The sequence below is a fragment of the Haemaphysalis longicornis genome, unplaced genomic scaffold, assembly GCF_048455015.1.
Source record: "Haemaphysalis longicornis isolate Haplotype H1 unplaced genomic scaffold, Haemaphysalis longicornis Haplotype H1 scaffold_43, whole genome shotgun sequence".
In the NCBI taxonomy this organism is placed as follows: Eukaryota; Metazoa; Arthropoda; class Arachnida; order Ixodida; family Ixodidae; genus Haemaphysalis; species Haemaphysalis longicornis.
In genome coordinates, this window is record NW_027526371.1 from 1657227 (window position 1) to 1675324 (window position 18098).

Below are 18098 nucleotides of genomic sequence, written 5' to 3' on the forward strand. Positions count from 1 at the left end.
AATCAAGAGATAACTGTGACATAACAAAGCTTTAGACCCATTTTTTTTCGAAGCACCACCACGTCCCCTTACACAACCCCCGTGCGCATATTAACAGTACAATAGTTTCGCGTTACCTGTGGAAATGAGAGGAAAATGGTGCAGTAAAGCGCCAGGTGTACGGGAGTTGCTGTTGCAACTTGTACACCACATCGTTTCTGTAGGTACCGACGAAAGCGCTCCGCTCCAACCGTTGGCAGCATCGTCCCGTAGTTCACCGTGCCTGCCGGGCACGGTACTACACGTGTTCACCGACGATACAACGCACCTCGCAACTCCACGCATAGCAAAAATTAAGTGCGCACCAAATTAACAAGGAAAAACGAATGCAAATGCGTACCACCAAAACACGCGAGGGGCGTTTCCTAGCAGACGAACTTTAGGAGCGCCTTTCCGATCACTACAAGGACTGCATCACAAAGCAATGACATGTGCTATTCTTCAGAAGGCGCTACAAAAAAGGTTTTTGAGAATGACCGGCATTTTCATAAATTATTTATACACTGTGCCTAAATAAATGTGATTCAGAAATAAATATAGTTCGTAAAATATAATTGTTGTTTTATTGTTGAACAAAACTTGGTTTTTTGTTACTAGTGTTTGTTCCCTCCTCACCTAGTCGCGCTTCAATCGCCACTCCCATAAGCCCCCATGCTGATGTCGCTAGCAATAGGTTCTGAACCGCTTTTTGCCCGAACCTTCGCTACCATTTATATTTACCTTGGAAAACACCTTCAGACCCAACTATGGGTGATACGCAGCGGCCGCCGTCGGAAACAAAGTGGAAAGGGGGACGCTGTTCTAACAACTGTCCCCATTCCCGCCGTGCGTTTTATCGGCTGTCCGACGATTTCATATTATCGGCGAAATGACGTAGGCTGCTGCTGCTTTGTAGAAATGCCAGCGCGGTGGGAGTGCCAACAGTTAGTGTAAGAGCGCCCCCCTTTCCCCCTTTGGTTTTCACAGCGCCATCCGCGTATCGCTCCAAGTCTGTTTCGAGGCTGTTTGCCACGCGTTCCTGTGTTCCCTTTTATATTGCTCATAATAGTACACACAACAGACATGGCATACCTCAAATCTTAAACGGAGGTCAAGGAACTGCAGCTCTTGCTGTTGTGGAAGCTCAACAGTAATCTTCAACCCGAAACCACTTTCTCGGAACACTTTGAAGAGATCAATGGCCATGCGGGGTAAATCAGCAGAGTTAACAAAGGCAAGGTAATCACCCACATATCTAAAAATGTTACTTGCCATACCACACAAGTTTCGCTCAATGGCACGGTCAACCCTGCTAAGAAAAATATCACTGAGTACTGGCGCAACACACGATCCAATACATACACCGCATCTTTGCACAAACAACGACCCTCCCCAGTCTACAAAGGTAGAGTGCAGGTAGAAGGTTAGAAGTTCTAAAAAGGACTCAACAGAAATGCCACAACGGCTTATGATCCTGTTCATCATTGTCTTCGACAATGCACATCTTCACGCTTTTCATTAGCTCGACATGTGGCAGGGAATAAAAAAGGTCTTCTACGTCAACACTGGGGGCTCGGCAGTCCCTTGGATTGTCTAGCTTCAAGAAATCCACAATTCGACCTGAATTAGGAACCCGAAAGGGGTCAATAATGGTTAGGCTAGACAGGTTCCGCTGTAGGAACCCCGACACTACCCGCTGCCAAGAACCTCGTTCAGAAACAATGGCCCTGAAGTCTATCCCATCCTTCGCGCTGTGATAAGTTCAAACTGCAGAGTTTGAACAGTTTGTTGGTCTTGAAGACCACGATTAGTCTTTCACAGATTAACTTCTCACAGAGCTACCAGTAGCTGCAAGTATTGGCTAGTGCGTCCAAGGCTGATGCGAAATCTTGGACGGATTCTGGACTCTGGTGTTGAATTTTGTTCGTCCGTGTCGTAGATGATATTTCACCATGAACAAAGAAGCCCTCAAATCTTTTCTGCAAGTTAGTTCTCAGTAGAAGACGTCTACTGCACGGGTCCAATAAGGCAGCTGGCCTTCTTCGGGTCGATCACATGAAGCTGTTCTGTAGCGAAAAAAGTGTCTCTTCCATTGGGGTAGTCTGCAATCAGGGGAAGGCAAGCGGGTCATCCGCTGTGCTCTGGAGCGAGGCTGCACTGCATGCCGTTCGTGTTGGCAATTGGGATGAGGCGCTCTCTAAGGCCATAGACAGACGGGAGGACCCGTAAACGTGGCAGAAGCGGCAGAACCAGCAAATAGAGGCCTAGCTACAGTTTCAGTATGAGGACCGGTTGGGTTTGCTAACGAGTCGTTCAGGCAGAGAGCATCGGCCAGTACACCTACCTTCTGACGCCATGTTGGAAGGATGTCGCGGGCAGCCGTCTATGTGCGGGTCACCCTCAACAGCGCTTCTGTTGACCTGGCCCTGCAGTTTCTCACGGCCCTATGGAGTGTGCCACCGTGACGGTACACATGGGGACAACGGACACCACCATGGCCAGCGTCTACATCCGGCCGCAGAAACCCTGGGGCGCCGTGGCGCTGTGTCGGCTGCGTGCAAACCTGGGCTCGGACGCTGTAGTGTGCACTTCAACGCACATTACCAGGCCTGGGAGAGTCACCGAGCAACCCGCAGGGGACGAGACCTGTTGGGCGCCGCCACCTCCTGTGGACGGCACGTGGCCAACACCGGCAGCCCTGCTTTCGTCCGCCGTTGTCATTGGCGTGGCACGGTCCAGCAGTCATGCATCGACCTAACCCTGGTGACGCAGGTGTGCGCCTATTCCTGGGAGACCGCCGCCAGCACGTGGGGGCGGTCTCCCCCCCCATACTGGTCACCCCCGGGAACCACTGCAAGCGAACCGACACAAGCACTTACGCAGTCACTAACTGGGTCGACTTCCGCAAGGAAATGACCAAACGCACTGAGGACCCGGTAGTCGACTTCCTCGCAGAAGTCGTGCGGAGTGCCGACAAGGCAACGGTACGAGGAGAGGTACCTCTCTGCACGCCACTCTCGGACATGGAGCTGCTTCGGCGTCGGGCCCACCGCAACCATCTCGCAGGGACCCGGGTAGAGCTTGGCGTATCTTTAAGGCCCTGCTAGAGCCTACCACACCAGCCAGCGTCCCCTGCTCGCGGTCGCCATATCCCTGGGAATTACGGAAGGGGCCCTGGAGTAGCTGTTCACCGACCACTTTGCTCGGGCCACTCAAACCCCGCCTCCAGTTGTTGCGCACACACCGGCCATGGCACCAGCCGCCCGACACGCCCAGAGTATGGTGTCCCTCTGCTCCACGAAAATCACGCTCCGCGAGCTACAAGCCGCCCTGAATTACTTCCCCCAGCGGCGAAGCGCTCCTGGCATCGACGGTGTGACGTACCAGATGTTGCAGAACCTGGAAGTCACCCGGCTGGAGCCGCATCTGCAACTATTCAATCAAGTCTAGCAGACGGGTGTCCTCCCGCCAACCTTGCTCTTAGGGCTCATCTCGCCAACCCTCAAGGTCGGCAACCCCTCAACGGAGCCAGTCCTACCGGCCGGTGTTCCTGACGTCGGCTGCTGGGAAGGTCATGGAGAGTGCAGCCCTGGCCCGTCTTGAGTGGATCACGGACCACAGCGGCGTCTTCCGGGAGCAGCAAAGCGGCTTTAGGCGGCACCGCTGCACGGCTGACCCACTGGGGGACGCCATCTCCATGCTGGAACAGGCCCGCCACGACAAGCTAGGAGGTGGCCTTCCTGCTCCTGCTGTGGACATGCAGTCGGCCTTCCACGCAGTCGCCCACGTGGCCTTACATCCCGGAGGCCCTGGACGGCATGGGCATCGTGGCGCGCCTCGGAGGCTACATCCGGGCGTTCCTGTGTGACTGGACACTGCGGGTGAAGGTCAGCCGCCCAGCCGAAAAAAACCATTGGCCGACCTATTGGCGTTCCAATGGATCGGCCATTTGGTCGACCAATTAGTCGGTCAATAATGTTTTAGGCACCCATTGGCCGTCCAATTGGACGACCCATTGGCCGTCCAATCGGGCGACCTATTGGTCGACCCATTGGAACGCCATAGGTCTTCCCATTGGCCGCCAACTTGTTGCACTTTTAGTTGGTTCATCCCACTGCCGCAGCCACTCCATCTGAGCTGCCGCTGCAGTGCGTTGGTTACCTGTATCACAAATACAAGAACTCTCGGAATGAATGAATATCTTTATTGCTCTGTTTGTATACACAGCATGCAGACAGTTCGTCGTTTAAGCAATTTTTCACAGGCCATTGTCCATGCCGTGCTCCGCTCGCCGCAGGCTGGCTGGACCTTCACAAAGTGAGTGGCAAAAGCGAACAATGGGTTAAGTTTATAATAAACCGCAGTTTCGCGCATTAAAACAACAAGGCACTGAAATGTTGAGTGGCGTGAGCTCATCTCTTCAACAACGTCCCGTGCATGGCGAACTGCGTTGCGCGGCGATGTCGTGAACCCGTCAATCGTAACATGAACAGCCCTGAAATATATTTAGGCAGACAAATTAATTCTTAATAACACCGCTCACGCTATGATTGGTGAAAATGGCAAGGAAAACTCACATATAAACAGTATACTCACATAAACAGAGACACTCTTCCTTCGGTGCGAGGCTTAGCGGCGTTCAGCGTAAAGATGCATCTTGAAACACACTGCTATGAGTGTGCGATATCATCGTCGCCACTTCTCGCACTCTTGCAGACCACCTTACATTTCCAATTCAATGCAGTCAGAGAAGACTGCGTGTGCAACCGAACAACACGCCTACACTACCTACACCGCCAACACCACGTTGAATATCACTTATCCACTGTCCGTCTATGGATTGGATTCGATTGGATTGGATCGGGGTTTTATTTCAAAACAATTTTGCTACTCGTGTCGCAAAGTTTTCATTAGTGTTTGTTATGTTTTTTTAAGAACTAATTGTAATATCAAAATTAATTGCCTCATAAATATACATTTGTAAAGGTTGAAGTTTTGAACATTTCTGAAGGTTTCAAATTAAGGGTGAGAGAGAGAATTAAATTTCAGCCAATTGTTGTCGTAATTGAATACTATCCAAATACTATCCAAAATGGCTCCCCGATTGGGTCATCATGTTGGAGCAGTCAGTCGTATTAACTTTATAGTTGGAGCCAAAGGGTCCAATTGGCCCAACATCCTAATCGCGCCAATGGGCCCAATTCGGATCGCTCCAATAGGACCCATTGGGTTTCCATTTGGACCCATTGGGATTCCATTTGGACCCATTGGGTGGCAAATTGGACCAATTGGTCGGCCAATGGTTTTTTTCGGCTGGGCGGGCTAACAGCAGACCTCGAGAGATCCGCTCCGGGGGACCCAGGGTAGCGTGCTGAGCCCGTTGCTATTCAACTTGGTGCTGGCTCCTCTCCCCGACTGCATCCCTCCCGGCATATGCGACACCCAGTGGAGGTGGCGGTGAATGATGACGATGTGGCGCTCTGGACCATGGCCGCAGACTGTCACACAGTCAAGGCGTGCCTCCAGGAGGCTTCGGGGACAGTCGCAGCCTTCCTCGAGAGCCGTGGCCTACAGCTCTCAGAGGCCAAAACGCCGGCCCTTAAATATGCTGCACCCGGGAGGCTGCAGGGCTCGACGGGTAACACCGCCGGGCCATCACACTCAACGGACGGCCTCTTCTGTAGCGGCTGACCGTGAAGTGCCTGGGCCTGCTCATTGACTGCCGGCTCACACGGCTGCTGGCTGTCACGGCCTTCCGGGCACGCAGATCACGGGTGCTCCAAGGGGTGCGGCTGCTTATGGTTCGAGGCAATGGTTTCTCACACCAGGTGCCACAGCGCTTGTTCCGCGGCATGACCTCCGCAGCTGCGCTGTACGCGCTTCCACTCGCCTACTTAAGGACTCGACGCGGGCAGGAGCTGGAGATGGACCAGCGCCGCGCCACCCGCCTCTGCGTGGGCCTCGATGTCCCCGGTGGCGGGAGCTTGAACCGAGGCGGGCACCTGGCCCATCGAGATGTGGGCCTTGCAGGCGGGACTGCGGCACATCCACGCCTGCTGATGACACGCGACGGGGCTGCCCGCAGAGGTTCCGTGGCCGGCGTCCTCACACGTGCACAGCGCTGCCGTTGCTCACTATCATTGAGATGCCGAACCGACCCCGCCTGGAGCCACCACCACCAGACACCGGGGAGACCCTGCAGATCTCGACTCCCCGCGGGGTCCGCAAAAAGTGTACCACACCGTCCCAGGACTGCATGCTGCAGGACGAGCTGAGCGGCTACCTGCATCTCTTCACGGACAGCTCCGTCAAGCACAGCACGCGTGAGGGGCGGCTGCGTCCGTGGTAACTGAGCTGGGAGCCAGCCGGAGCTGCCGCCTGCCCTACCCCACCCCCTCCACACGGGCGGAGCTGGCAGGGCTTCACTGGCAGCCGACCTCCTCCTCGAGAGGGGGCCCCAGGGCCACCCCGGAACAGTCATCTTCACTGATCCAGGCCTGCCCTGCCGCGGCTGCACGCAGGGCCCGACCAGCCCACCAACAGCATCGGCTACCCGGAGCGCTCCCTAGCAGCCAAGCTGCACACATGACATCCTCCCGAAGCTGCGACCGGCGGCTCCACTGGCTGCCGGGCCACAGTACTAGTGGCATCCGGGGCAATGAGGACGCCGACGCCCGAGCCAGGGAAGCCCACCAGGAGGCCACCCTAGCTTCCCCGGACGCCACTGCCTTCGACGAGGCCCGCAGTGCCCTGACCCGCATGGTGCAGACGATGCACCCCGACCCTCGGGTTGTGAGTGGCCTGGCACCACGACCGTTGTTTGCATGCATCAGGAGGGATGCCCGCTGCCTGCTTCTCCGCATGCGGCTCGACTGCTGCAATGTGGCGGAGCATCTGCACCGACATGGGCGCAAGGACTCCCCTACATGTGTGGACTGTTCAGAACCAGTGACGCTGGAGCACCTACTCTGCCTCTGCCCCCACCACTCGGGGCCGAGAGGAGAGCTTCACCGAGCGCTCCAGAGCCAATGCCTTCCCAGCGCCGGCACTTGGGACCCTCTGTTCCCGAAGGGGCCTGCGGCAACCCAACGCGATGTCTTCGCCCATCTGCTCCATTACCTGGAGACGACCGGCCTCACGCAGCGGCTGTAGCGGAGACTGCAGTTACTATGTGCCCGGTCTGACAGCCCTATCTCTTATTCTTTATTGTCGCTTTATACCCTTTTCTCTCTACTTTATCCTTTCACTCCCCCTCTACTTCCCTTCCCCGCACTGGGACTTGTACGCAGGTGAGCTCCATGCCGAGCTCAAAAATATCCCCAGTGCACTTCCTTTCCTTTTTTTTCCCCCACGAACCACAACAACACTCGGAATTTCGCATTGACACATCCCTTCACTTGTCCCACCCACCGCGGTGGCTCAGTGGCTGATACGTTGGGCTGCTGAGCACACGGACGCGGGTTCGATTCCTGGCCGTGGCCGCCGCTTTTCTTGTGAAGGCAAAAAGCGAAAGCGCCTGTGTCTTCGAGATTTCGGCGCACACTGAAGATCCCCAGGTGGTCAAAATTAATCAGGAGCTCTCCACTACGGTGCACCTCATGGCCTGTGTAGCGTCAAAGTGTTCAAAAACCGCACAATCAATCAGATAAAGTTTCCCCATGTTGTGACCATGAAGAGAGCATTCGGAGTGTTTCGATTCATCTGAAGGGGAAAAGTGCACGAGAGGTTGCAAAGTTGGTGCGTGAATGAAAGACGCTTCTTATGACACTGTGGTCAGTGTCATTACCAGTGTCCGTACCAATAACAGGACGGTCAAACTGTTTTGTCGTGAACCGCAAGCCGTTAGTTTTTCGATTCAGTTCTGGTTTGGGTTCAGCCGGCTCAAAAAATAACGGTTCCGGTACGGGTTCAGTTCCGGCAAAAATAACGGTTAGGTTCCGGTTTTCGGTTCAGTTTCAGTTTGACACAATATAAATATCTTGTTCAAAGGGTAGATAGCAGTACTACCAATTTTTATCTAAAATAGCAAGACCCCCATGCATAAACTGCATTTAGGCATTTCGTCATATTCAAAACGAGGAGAAAAATCTTTTGATCAATGGTTGGCGCACAGACAAGCAGTAAAACACTAGAATCCTTAGGTTTTAGTCCCAATCACGTTCTAGTCCCAATTCTACCTAATTCTAGTCCTAATCCTTAGGTCCCAATCCCGTTTTGTTGGTGTTGCACAGGACTGCATTGTAGCTGAAGAACTGGTCTGAAAAACGCATGCAAAAAGTAAATGCAACCAAGGCAGCATAAGTACCCAATATGTTTTTATTACTAAAACGTTTCCTTTTAAATTTTTTTTTCTCTTATCAGCCACGGGCTATGCAGAGCACTAATCGCGTACATGCACACAGCACACAACTGAGCAACGAATCAGCACACACGTGACGCAGTCGAAGGAAGCATCGCCACCTAAAATGTGGCTGCACGCACACTGAATTTGTTCCATAGTGTAGGTGAGGCATACATATATCAGGCATAAGCCGAGACTCAGAGGGCTTGACAGTTTCATCAGTACAGGAATACAAATAACATTATATTGAGGCTTAACACCTACTTAATGATGGAGCCACTACACCTAACACAAGGTCCACAAACTCATCGCTGCGAACAGCCATGGCCACCCACAAACCTCTCAAGCACACACACACACACACATGCAAAGCTCACCCCATTTCAACGAAATCGAAATATTCGCGTACCAACACAGTTCTCACCACCAACATCTCAATTTGTGCGTTACTTGCGATTGAAGAGGACGTGAGAGAGCAAAACTGTACAAGCACACTACAGCAGTGTGAACAGAGAACGCGACATAGAGGTTAAAACATGTATGTGAAGTATGCAGCAAAGTTGCACTAGTTATAACACAAAGTCTGTTACGACATGAAAGAAGCATGACTACTTTGGACTGGGGCGATAGCTCCAACTACCTAATCGGCGTCTATGTGACAAGGCATGTATACACTGTAGGTATCGCCGTTAAAAGCAATACGTCAGAATGACAGAAGTTGTCACTCAAGAGGAGCATGAGAACATTCACGCAAACTTGCATCCATAACGACCCCTAAAAAGCTACTACATCACACACAAGTGCAAAGCTAACATCCAAAACTAAAAACTGTACAAGGCAGATCAACACAAGGGTAAACATACATTCCTGCACAAAAGCACACATCTGCACATTTTTTTTTTCTTTTTCTCATAAATAAGCTCATAACAACGCCCGACAACATGTTCGACACAAAGACACTTTCGCAAATAGCGTTTGCAAAATTCATTCCACAATTTAAACCCAGAATCACACGTGCCGAGCGTCTAAGATACCGTCAACGCAATAAGGTACGCACTGTTTGTCTCAGTTATGCACTAATTTAATTGGTTTGTCTCAGTCAGTGAATGCAGTGTTGGCACTGGCTGTTTTTACACAGCACTGTATTAAACATCCATGAAAGTCAAGCAGCCCACTATCACTCTTGAATAAGACAATTTAATTTATGAGCAACACTTTAACCTGTCAAAGTCTGCAGGTGTTAACGTCCCCTTTGATTCTATTTACATGACAGTTGAGTCGAAATGGATCACTTCTGTGGGACAAGTCCGATGGGGTTCATTAAAAATCGTTCCGGAGGCAAAAAACACACCTCTCAAAGTTCACACCCTTTTTGCGTCCTTATAAAGGGTATCCCATGAGGTCAAAAAAATAGTTCAATCTTCGTGTACCCACTCAATATGGCTGTAGTTCACAGGATCTTTGTGCTTTACGCAGACGTGTTATCGCTGATTCCGTTGTCAGTGACATCTTTCTTTCAAACTCACGTGTGAGTAAGATTTAACTTCTGATCTCGAGAAATTCCAGCAACAACATCATTGGCAACAACTTAATGCAACTGGTTGAATATTACAAATCTTTTTCTGGAACTTTCAAACAGCCTTTTCAAATATGCTCAGTGGCATTCTTATTTAATACAATACAAAAACAAGTTTAAGTCATGCCTCTACAAGAGCCACCCCTCCCCTAGTTAAGCGGCCTCTTCTTGAAGTTTCATGGTAATAAACTTATCCACACCTACAGTCAACGCCAGTACCATGGTAGACCACCAGAAACGTACCTGCGAACAGACATAAGGCTGTTCACCAGCCGTGATTCCGCAGACAGTGATACAGTGGACGCACGTTTAAAATGCCACAACTGTAACCAGAGTTCTTTTAACATTGCAAATCAGCAGTTCAAACAAGTTCAACCTAAGGACCATATGCAAAACCTCTGATGGTCCAGTTAGCAGATGATGACTGCTTCTCAACACACACAACTCAATCTGCGCATTCCTCCTTACAGATTCGTTTTTTTTGTTCACCTCTTTATGAACCCCGAACAAGGCATAGAAACTGCGCTGGCTCTACACAAAACACGTTGGTGCACTTTTACAGAATGATGTGCCACACTATGCTTGACAAAGGCTACACTCGAAGAAAACAACTGTGCGAGATCAAACGAAACCCGACAGATGGACACAACTGTGGAGCTTCACGACGAAAACATCGGCTCGTAAAAACCACATGACAACTTCCCACACGAATGAAGAGCTAATGCATCTAAAACTGTGGTATGGACACTTTATTGGGAAGCTAGAAACTATTGCCGCAAGCTTTTTAGAACAGCATGTCACACAGCCCACAGTACAAAATGTTTAGACGTCCCCCGCAATGCTCACAGGGCACGGTTAACAAATGTATTTTGTAATCAACGGCTTGGCCTGTGTACAAGCACCACTACACCAGTGCAACGCTTACCTGAAGGTCCCTGGAACAAGAATTTTAGTGCAAGTTGAGCTTGTACCGAAATGACTCAAAATCCGCTCAACAGTATCATAGACTTATTTGCAGACTGAAGGCGAAAAAAAAAAAAAAAAAACAACAAGACACCATGATCATTTGCCGTCACCTCAATTTTTTTCCAACCTCCTTCACTGCACATCTCGACAGTACTATATTACTACAAATGGTGTGAAGATTTCACGACAATGAACACTTTGTGTGCGGTAGCATGGTGCCAATATCTTTTTCCCAGTTTATTTAGTGGTTTTCTGTGCTGAATACCTTTACATTGATGGTCTGTGGCTTTGCCAGACCTTTCTTGACACTGCATGTTTTATGAACACATTCAGGTCATCCTGTTCAGACTCTAGCGAGCACTGTTTACTGTCTGTTTTGTTTCATCTTGTGTTTTAAAAAAATTTTGAGGGTGTCTATTTCCTGAAAACCTCAACTTTCAGTTAGCAGGCATGTATTAGTGCTGTCTGGCATGCTGATAAAATATTTCTCACTTGGTAAAATCAAATTTGAAACTATTGAAAAGAAGTAAAAGGTTGGGTCACCTTTTCTTTGTTACAGTTAGTATACTCAAGAACCCGATTGTACTTGGCAATCATCATGATTTCCTAAATTTTCTTCCTTAATGGCCACTTTTTATGGAACTGAAATGATTAGATGTGCTTGAATGTTAAATTTTCTTGGCCGAGACTCGAATACAAACAACGCAAGTGAATTAGATTATACACCTAGACTGACATTCTCAAATACGAATAACTTTGTTTTATATGCTTGAAACAGCGATGCATCGAATACAAACAGCGCAAGTGAATTAGATTATAAACCTAGACTGACATTTTCAAATATGAATAACTTCGTTTTATATGCTTGAAACAGCGATGCATCGAATACAAACAGCGCAAGTGAATTAGATTATAAACCTAGACTGACATTTTCAAATATGAATAACTTCGTTTTATATGCTTGAAACAGCGATGCATTAAGAATTATTTTAAAATGAACACAGCACTAAAAAAGAGAAATTCCACCAGGTAGCATGGTTTTGACGCACTCACCGTTTACATGCGTCCACTCGTCAAAAAAATTTAGAAAATGCCAAGAGGCTAGACAACACAGTTTGTTACCACTTTCCCTATAATTAAAAAAAATTGTCGAGTTCATTTAGTTTCTAGTTCCAACTTAACAGCATGAGCTGCGCAATGCAGCTAGAACCGTAGAACCGTCAATTCATAATTATATTCGTAATTTTACGATATTTGCAAAACATGAACACTTCAAATAATAAGAGTGCATGAATTGAGTACCAAGCACCACCCGTCATTTATTCGAAGCCACAAGTATTCTCATACGTGGACAAGTTGTTCGTGAGAACTCTTACAGCACTGAATTGATGGAAAAAGTGTCCAAGTTATCGAAGGCAGAACTTTCAGTTTTGACACTGTTGAGGGCTTTGCAGTTGAGAACAGACTTCCTCCGATTTAGAAGCATTTCACACATGATATCACAGGCTATACGACGCTTGGCCACACCAATATGCTATCGGAAACCTTTTTCTCGCATTACACTAACCAAGCAATATTTGACACTCCATCAACATAATGCCTCACAATCTTAGATACTTTCTTAAATTACTAACTTAACAGGTTGCTACTGCCGGTGTTAAAGGTCAAAGATGTTCAGCTGAACCTAGCATAAATATTTCATGTTACCACAACACCGTGCATGCAAGGAAAAATTGCACAAGTAGAACACTGGGACAGTACAAAACTGCAGGAGCAGGTGATCCACTAATGCAAGCGACGTCCCATTATGCAAATTCACGCTCCAATCAACAACACACAACCCAAAGCACACACATTCTGTTTAGTCTTAACGCATAAAAATTCTATCGGCACGTTGGCATATCCTGCTAAAGTAAAACCTCGTTACACGAGACACTCAAGAGTCCTAGAAAACATGTCTCTTGTAATTAAGGTCTCTTGTATGCAATGCTGATCGACTGTAGCATTTAACGTGCTGACGCAGCGCAGGCAATGAGGCACGCCTGCACTGTGGAGGGCTCAGGATTAATTTTGATCACCTGGGGATCTTTAACGTGCACCGAAATCTCTTACACACGGGGGTTTTTGCATTTCGCCTCCATCAGAAAATTGTATGCAATGTTGGTAACATGGTGAACATTGAAAAGCCAACCAAACTGATTTCATTCAAATGCCTCTTATAACCAAGTGTTTCTTGTAATGAAATTTTACTGTACTGAAATTCCCGAATGAAATAAGCAGTCTTATTAAAGGTCTTCTCGGTGACAGACGGAAACTGTAGAAAAGTGCAATTGCATTAGACATTAATTTTCAGGGATAACTACCACGCTATTTCTTACTTTTTCAGGGTTAGAGCAAGCCGTAAGTCAGGCGATAGGCTTCAGTTCTCCATTTACAGGTCAAAGTTCAGCCAGGTTCACCAGCGTTCCCACCCCCGAAATTCGTCACTGCTGAACGCTGAATCACGCAAACACGCACGCAAGTCCAGACATACAAAAAGGAAAGAAATAAGAACACCTCACTGCTCTCAGTCCACAAATACAACACACAGTGCGAGGAAAACAAAAAACACAAATAAAAAGGGGAAACGGGTATCTAACACGGAGCAAATAATTCCTTTATTCAATTGCTAAATAATAATATCAGTTTAAAAACGGCATGCCAGCCAGCGGCAGACTACACAATCGTCGAGGGCTTGAGCTGGGTATGACACAAGACAGGCTGCTACCAGAACATTCGCGAATACAGAGATAAAAGTCGCACCATGCCAGCACATAGAGAGAGCCTCCCAGCGTCCACTTCAAATGCCAAGTGAAGGCATTCAGGCCATTCCTGCCTCCCAAAAAAGCTTTCTGCTTACCGCACTTACTGCGTTACCTGTACTTCCAAGGACTTACTGCGTTACCTGTACTCCCCAGGGTTCTCACATTTGAAGCTGTTTCAGTACACCCACACTGCTACACATACTGTTTACATGGCTGATTTTTCTGACTCAACACCTGCATCTAGATTGTAACACTTCACACCATAACTAAACACCTCGACCTTATCGTTGTATCGGATCAGTTTTGTTTGCAGGCTAATTAGCTACTGTTAATATAAACTGCACAACCACGTGTCATGCACACAGTTGCAGTATATGATATACAAGCGGAGTTTAGTTAAAGTTGACTACACTGGTTGTAATAATAGTCACATGGAGATGCAAAGCAATTTTAAAGTAATCAAATCTTATACTGTAGTAAGACTGGATGTAGGAGCTTGCAAAGAAATCAGTGCCTTGGCCATATATGCCAATGGCTTGGCCATATATGCCTTGGCCATATATGCCATATATGCCATTAAAAGGGCTCCATGTATCACCTTCAACCACTTAGACATTGTAGCATTTTGAATAGCGATTTTCTGCAGCAAATATGTGGGTCTCAGAACGTTACTACACGCAAGCGCCCTCACTGGCTAGGTGTACAACAAATGGCATTAACGCTCAAGGGGGGGGGGAGAAAAATAACAACAAAAACAACACAAACACCGCGCAATGTTTAATTTCATACAGCTTTGTAAACAAGCTGATGCACTTAAAACGAAGCATATAAAAAAAGAATACCAAAATAACTAAAGCTAAAAAGCACACCAGGGTATACTCCTTACTGGACACTTCTCAAGTTTGAGCACTCCTTTTTTTATTAGTTCGCCGGTTCCAACATGCTACGACTACCGCACTAATTTGTTTGGTGACAAAAACTGTTCATTTTGTCAAAACGCAGACATTAGTTGCCTAGCTCTTTTTTCTTTCTCTCGCGCAATATGAACATTAAAATCTGAGGCCTTACGCTCAAAGCTCACACGGCAAGAAGACGGCCTTCAATTTTCCAGCTTTTGCCCATGGCGTTTTCCTTTATGCTTCACGTACCTGCTTTCGACTCTCTTCAAAGCATTTTTTCTTGTCTAAGAGAAGTGGGGGAAGCTGTCATTCTACTTAGCCTACTTTTAAAAACCTTAAGGCCAGCAAGTGCAGTGCGAAACAGCCAACCCAAAGAGGCATGCCATGCAGTAGGGCTTGAAAGTTCGCATGTCGTGTGGAAACATTTTAAGGTGAAAGCCTCAAATGGCCCATTAAGCGAAAAAGCTGGCATCGGTAACAGAAAAACAGCTCCTTCGGAGGCATTCCACACCCCGAGAGATGTGGATTCAATTCCCGGCAGCGGCGGCAGCTTTTCTGATGGACGGGGAAAGCGAAAACGCTCATGTGTTCGAGATTTCAGCGCACGCTAAAGATCCCCAGGTGGTCAAAATTAATCCGGAGCCCTCCACAATGGCACACCTAATGATCTGTGTAGTATCGGCGCGTTAAACCTTTATAATCAATCAATCCATAGCCCCGAGGCTTTTTTCAATGAGATTAAACTCTGCAGTAGCGAGAGATGGTCGCTCATGCCAGTCCATCGGAGATGGAGAGAATGAATGCAGCTAACATAGTGAACAGACAAGCAGCTAAATTCCCCATGCTCGTAAATCCTCCCACTATATGGCGGCAGGAACAAGCAGCAGTGCAATGCGTAGGAGACAGACCGAAGCCATTCGAAAGCGTTAAAGCGGATTGCAAAGCAAGGAATCCCAGGCACAAAGATTACAAGGCCTTTTGACAACGTGAGCAGAAGCAAGGCATTTCAGGCGTTCAAGTGGACATCGTGCTTTCACATTCACAACCCGTAAGAAGTGCATAGGCAACCTAGGATTTTATTCCTCTGTAAATTTCAAATATTCAAAAGCTTTAAAAACTTTAAATTAAAAACAGTAAAACAGCACTGTGAATCAAACTGAATAGCAAACACTAGTCGCGAGGTATTTCAGTCCCAAATATCCATGCACCTCTAGCTTTCTGCCACAAGTCTGACCTTTGCTGATTTGAGCTTTGTTGAACGACCTTCGCGACTTGTGTGCTCAGATTAAACCACTCTCTGCTTGACCCACACTGCCACCAGTGGTCAAGCAGACCTTAAAAACAACCTTTCGTTCCGTTCAGTACTGACGTTCTTAAACTGCGTGGCACTCAGTACCCGTGCCAGTTTAATTTTTTTTTCGTCTACCTCACAAAGACAGAACCAAACCATGCTAGGTACGAATTAGTACTCCAAACTGCACTGCAGCCCATTAATGCAGCAAAAAGTACTAATTACCTACCCGCCTTCAAGCTAAAACCAACAACCCTACAGGTACCCATATTGTGGCTAAAATTATGCAGTTTCCTGCTTTCAGTCATAGTAGCCGTATTTAAAACCACTGACAGCAGCCACACAACGTTATTTTCATTTCCATCTTCCATCAGCGTGAGGCTACCAACTAAAAACAAACATGCTGTTCAAGCTATCTCGCCATCGGACCCTACACCCACTTTTTCAAGGGCTTACAGCTGCGCTAGTGTCCAAGTCCTTGTTACAACAGCCATTTGACTGCATAGGTGAAACCCATGCATGACCAAACAAAATAACTATTTTCCATACATTATCCCCAATAGGAGATTGGGTTGTCAAAAATAAAAACATGGGGCAGAGAAAACAAACTCTCACGCTAGACTGCATGAAGAAATAATAGTACCTTCTATAGGCAAAAAAAAAAGAAAGCCTGTTCTATGGCCTGCTCTATTAAAACATGTTCAAGGGCGAAAAATAGTACACTTCCGACAACGCAAAATCATGCCATAGAATCCGCATGAAAAAAAGAGATATGTCAATTAAGTTAAAGCAGGTTGAAAAGGGAAGAAAACTTCTACACCAAACTAAAAACACATTTCGCACCTAAATGCTTACGATTAAAGCAACGCAGATAGTACCATGCTTGCCTATGAGAGGCAGGAACGGCCTGGCCTTATTGGCTTTCCCCCCCCCCCCCCCCCTTCAAGCAAAACACTCTCGCGAAACAGCGTAAGCTCTCACGGCCAAAAGGAAGAAAAGGGGGCAGGGTGTCATCCAGCTGCACACACTCAAGGGTCACTGGCATCACACGCAGAACTTGGCATGGAGAGAGACACGGTGCACAAGAAACGCAACACGTCGCTCGCCTTTTTGTGAGGTCGGGGAGAGGAGGAGAGGCAGAAGGGGTAGCGGAGGCCCAGGCGAAGTCTCTGTTTTGTTTCTTTCTCTTCTATCTTTGCACCTCCGCCAAATGGCAACTTCGCCCCCTCGGAAGCGTCACGTGATACAAAGGGGACGGGGCAGGAAGCAGTCGCTCACAGTCCGGGGGGCGAACGGCGCAGAGAAGACAGGCCGCGTGACGACAAGCGTGGAAGAGGAGCAGGAGGGTGGGGGAAGGGGGGGAAGAGGGGTGGACCGTGGTGGTGGTGACTAGCGGAGGAGGCAGAGGAGAGGAGGCGCGGTGCCGGCGGCGAGGGGGGGAGGTGTCGTCATGAGGCGGCGCCCTTGGCCCGGTGGTGGCGGTTGCTGCTGCGCTGGTAGAGCGTCACCGACGCTATGTGCTTGTTGCGCATCACCTGCGTTTAGGAGGGCAGGGGCTCAGTATGGTTTACGTTGAATTGCGGAGGGAGCAATAGCACTGTAAGCTTGTGCCGTAAAAAAAAAACAGAAAGCATGCTTTGCAGTGGGTGATAAGCTAGGTTAAACCCACTGCTAGAATCCCCTTTTGCTGTCCCCCATATGGGACACTAAGGGCAGAGTTACTTTTTGCTTTGTCAGAATGTCTACCAAGTTGTCATTTTTAAATTACCCCGAGTTTTCCAGGTTTTCCCATAGTCCCTTTCGCTAACCTCCAAGCACAGATATTTGTTTTAGGTCAAGATGGGCTGACACCACGTTGCCAGATGCTGTCATTCGCTGAAAAGAATGTTTATTTATTTATTTATGGGTACTGCAATCCCCTGGAGGGATTTTAGCAGGTGGGTACAAAAGACGAAAATACAAGCATATAAAATAAAATAAAAAAAATGAAATAAAAAAATGACAATACTGTTTGAAAGGTAACGAGTAACTTTTAGTTAATTCAAAACGAAACAGATCGGAGTGGTTACTAAATATAGCAGTAAATAAATTATTGAAAAAATTTTCACCATCTTCCCGTAGGGGAACCCTGAGTAGTATGCGAAGCAGCCATGGGGTTGACTCAAGTTCCCATTAATTTTCAGTTCGATCGCGGCGTTGCGGG

The 18098-nt window shown here is 48.0% G+C and overlaps 1 protein-coding gene and 1 long non-coding RNA gene across 3 annotated transcripts in view; both read right to left on the reverse strand.

Moving 5' to 3' along the window:
* Positions 1-4206: 4206 nt before the first annotated feature.
* Positions 4207-4911, reverse strand: LOC144137652 (uncharacterized). The gene is made up of 2 exons (XR_013315701.1): positions 4615-4911; positions 4207-4513 (listed from the first exon to the last, which is right to left on the reverse strand). It is a non-coding gene; the product is annotated as an uncharacterized LOC144137652 (long non-coding RNA).
* A 3405-nt stretch (positions 4912-8316) lies between these two features.
* The window catches only part of LOC144137635 (phagosome assembly factor 1), a 43483-nt gene continuing 33701 nt past the window's right edge, over positions 8317-18098 (reverse strand). For both annotated transcript variants that reach the window (XM_077669578.1, XM_077669576.1), the window contains exon 13: positions 8317-17430. In XM_077669578.1, coding sequence (XP_077525704.1) covers positions 17344-17430 — 87 coding nt within the window. In that variant the 3' untranslated portion in view covers positions 8317-17343. The remainder of the gene's footprint in view (positions 17431-18098) is intronic.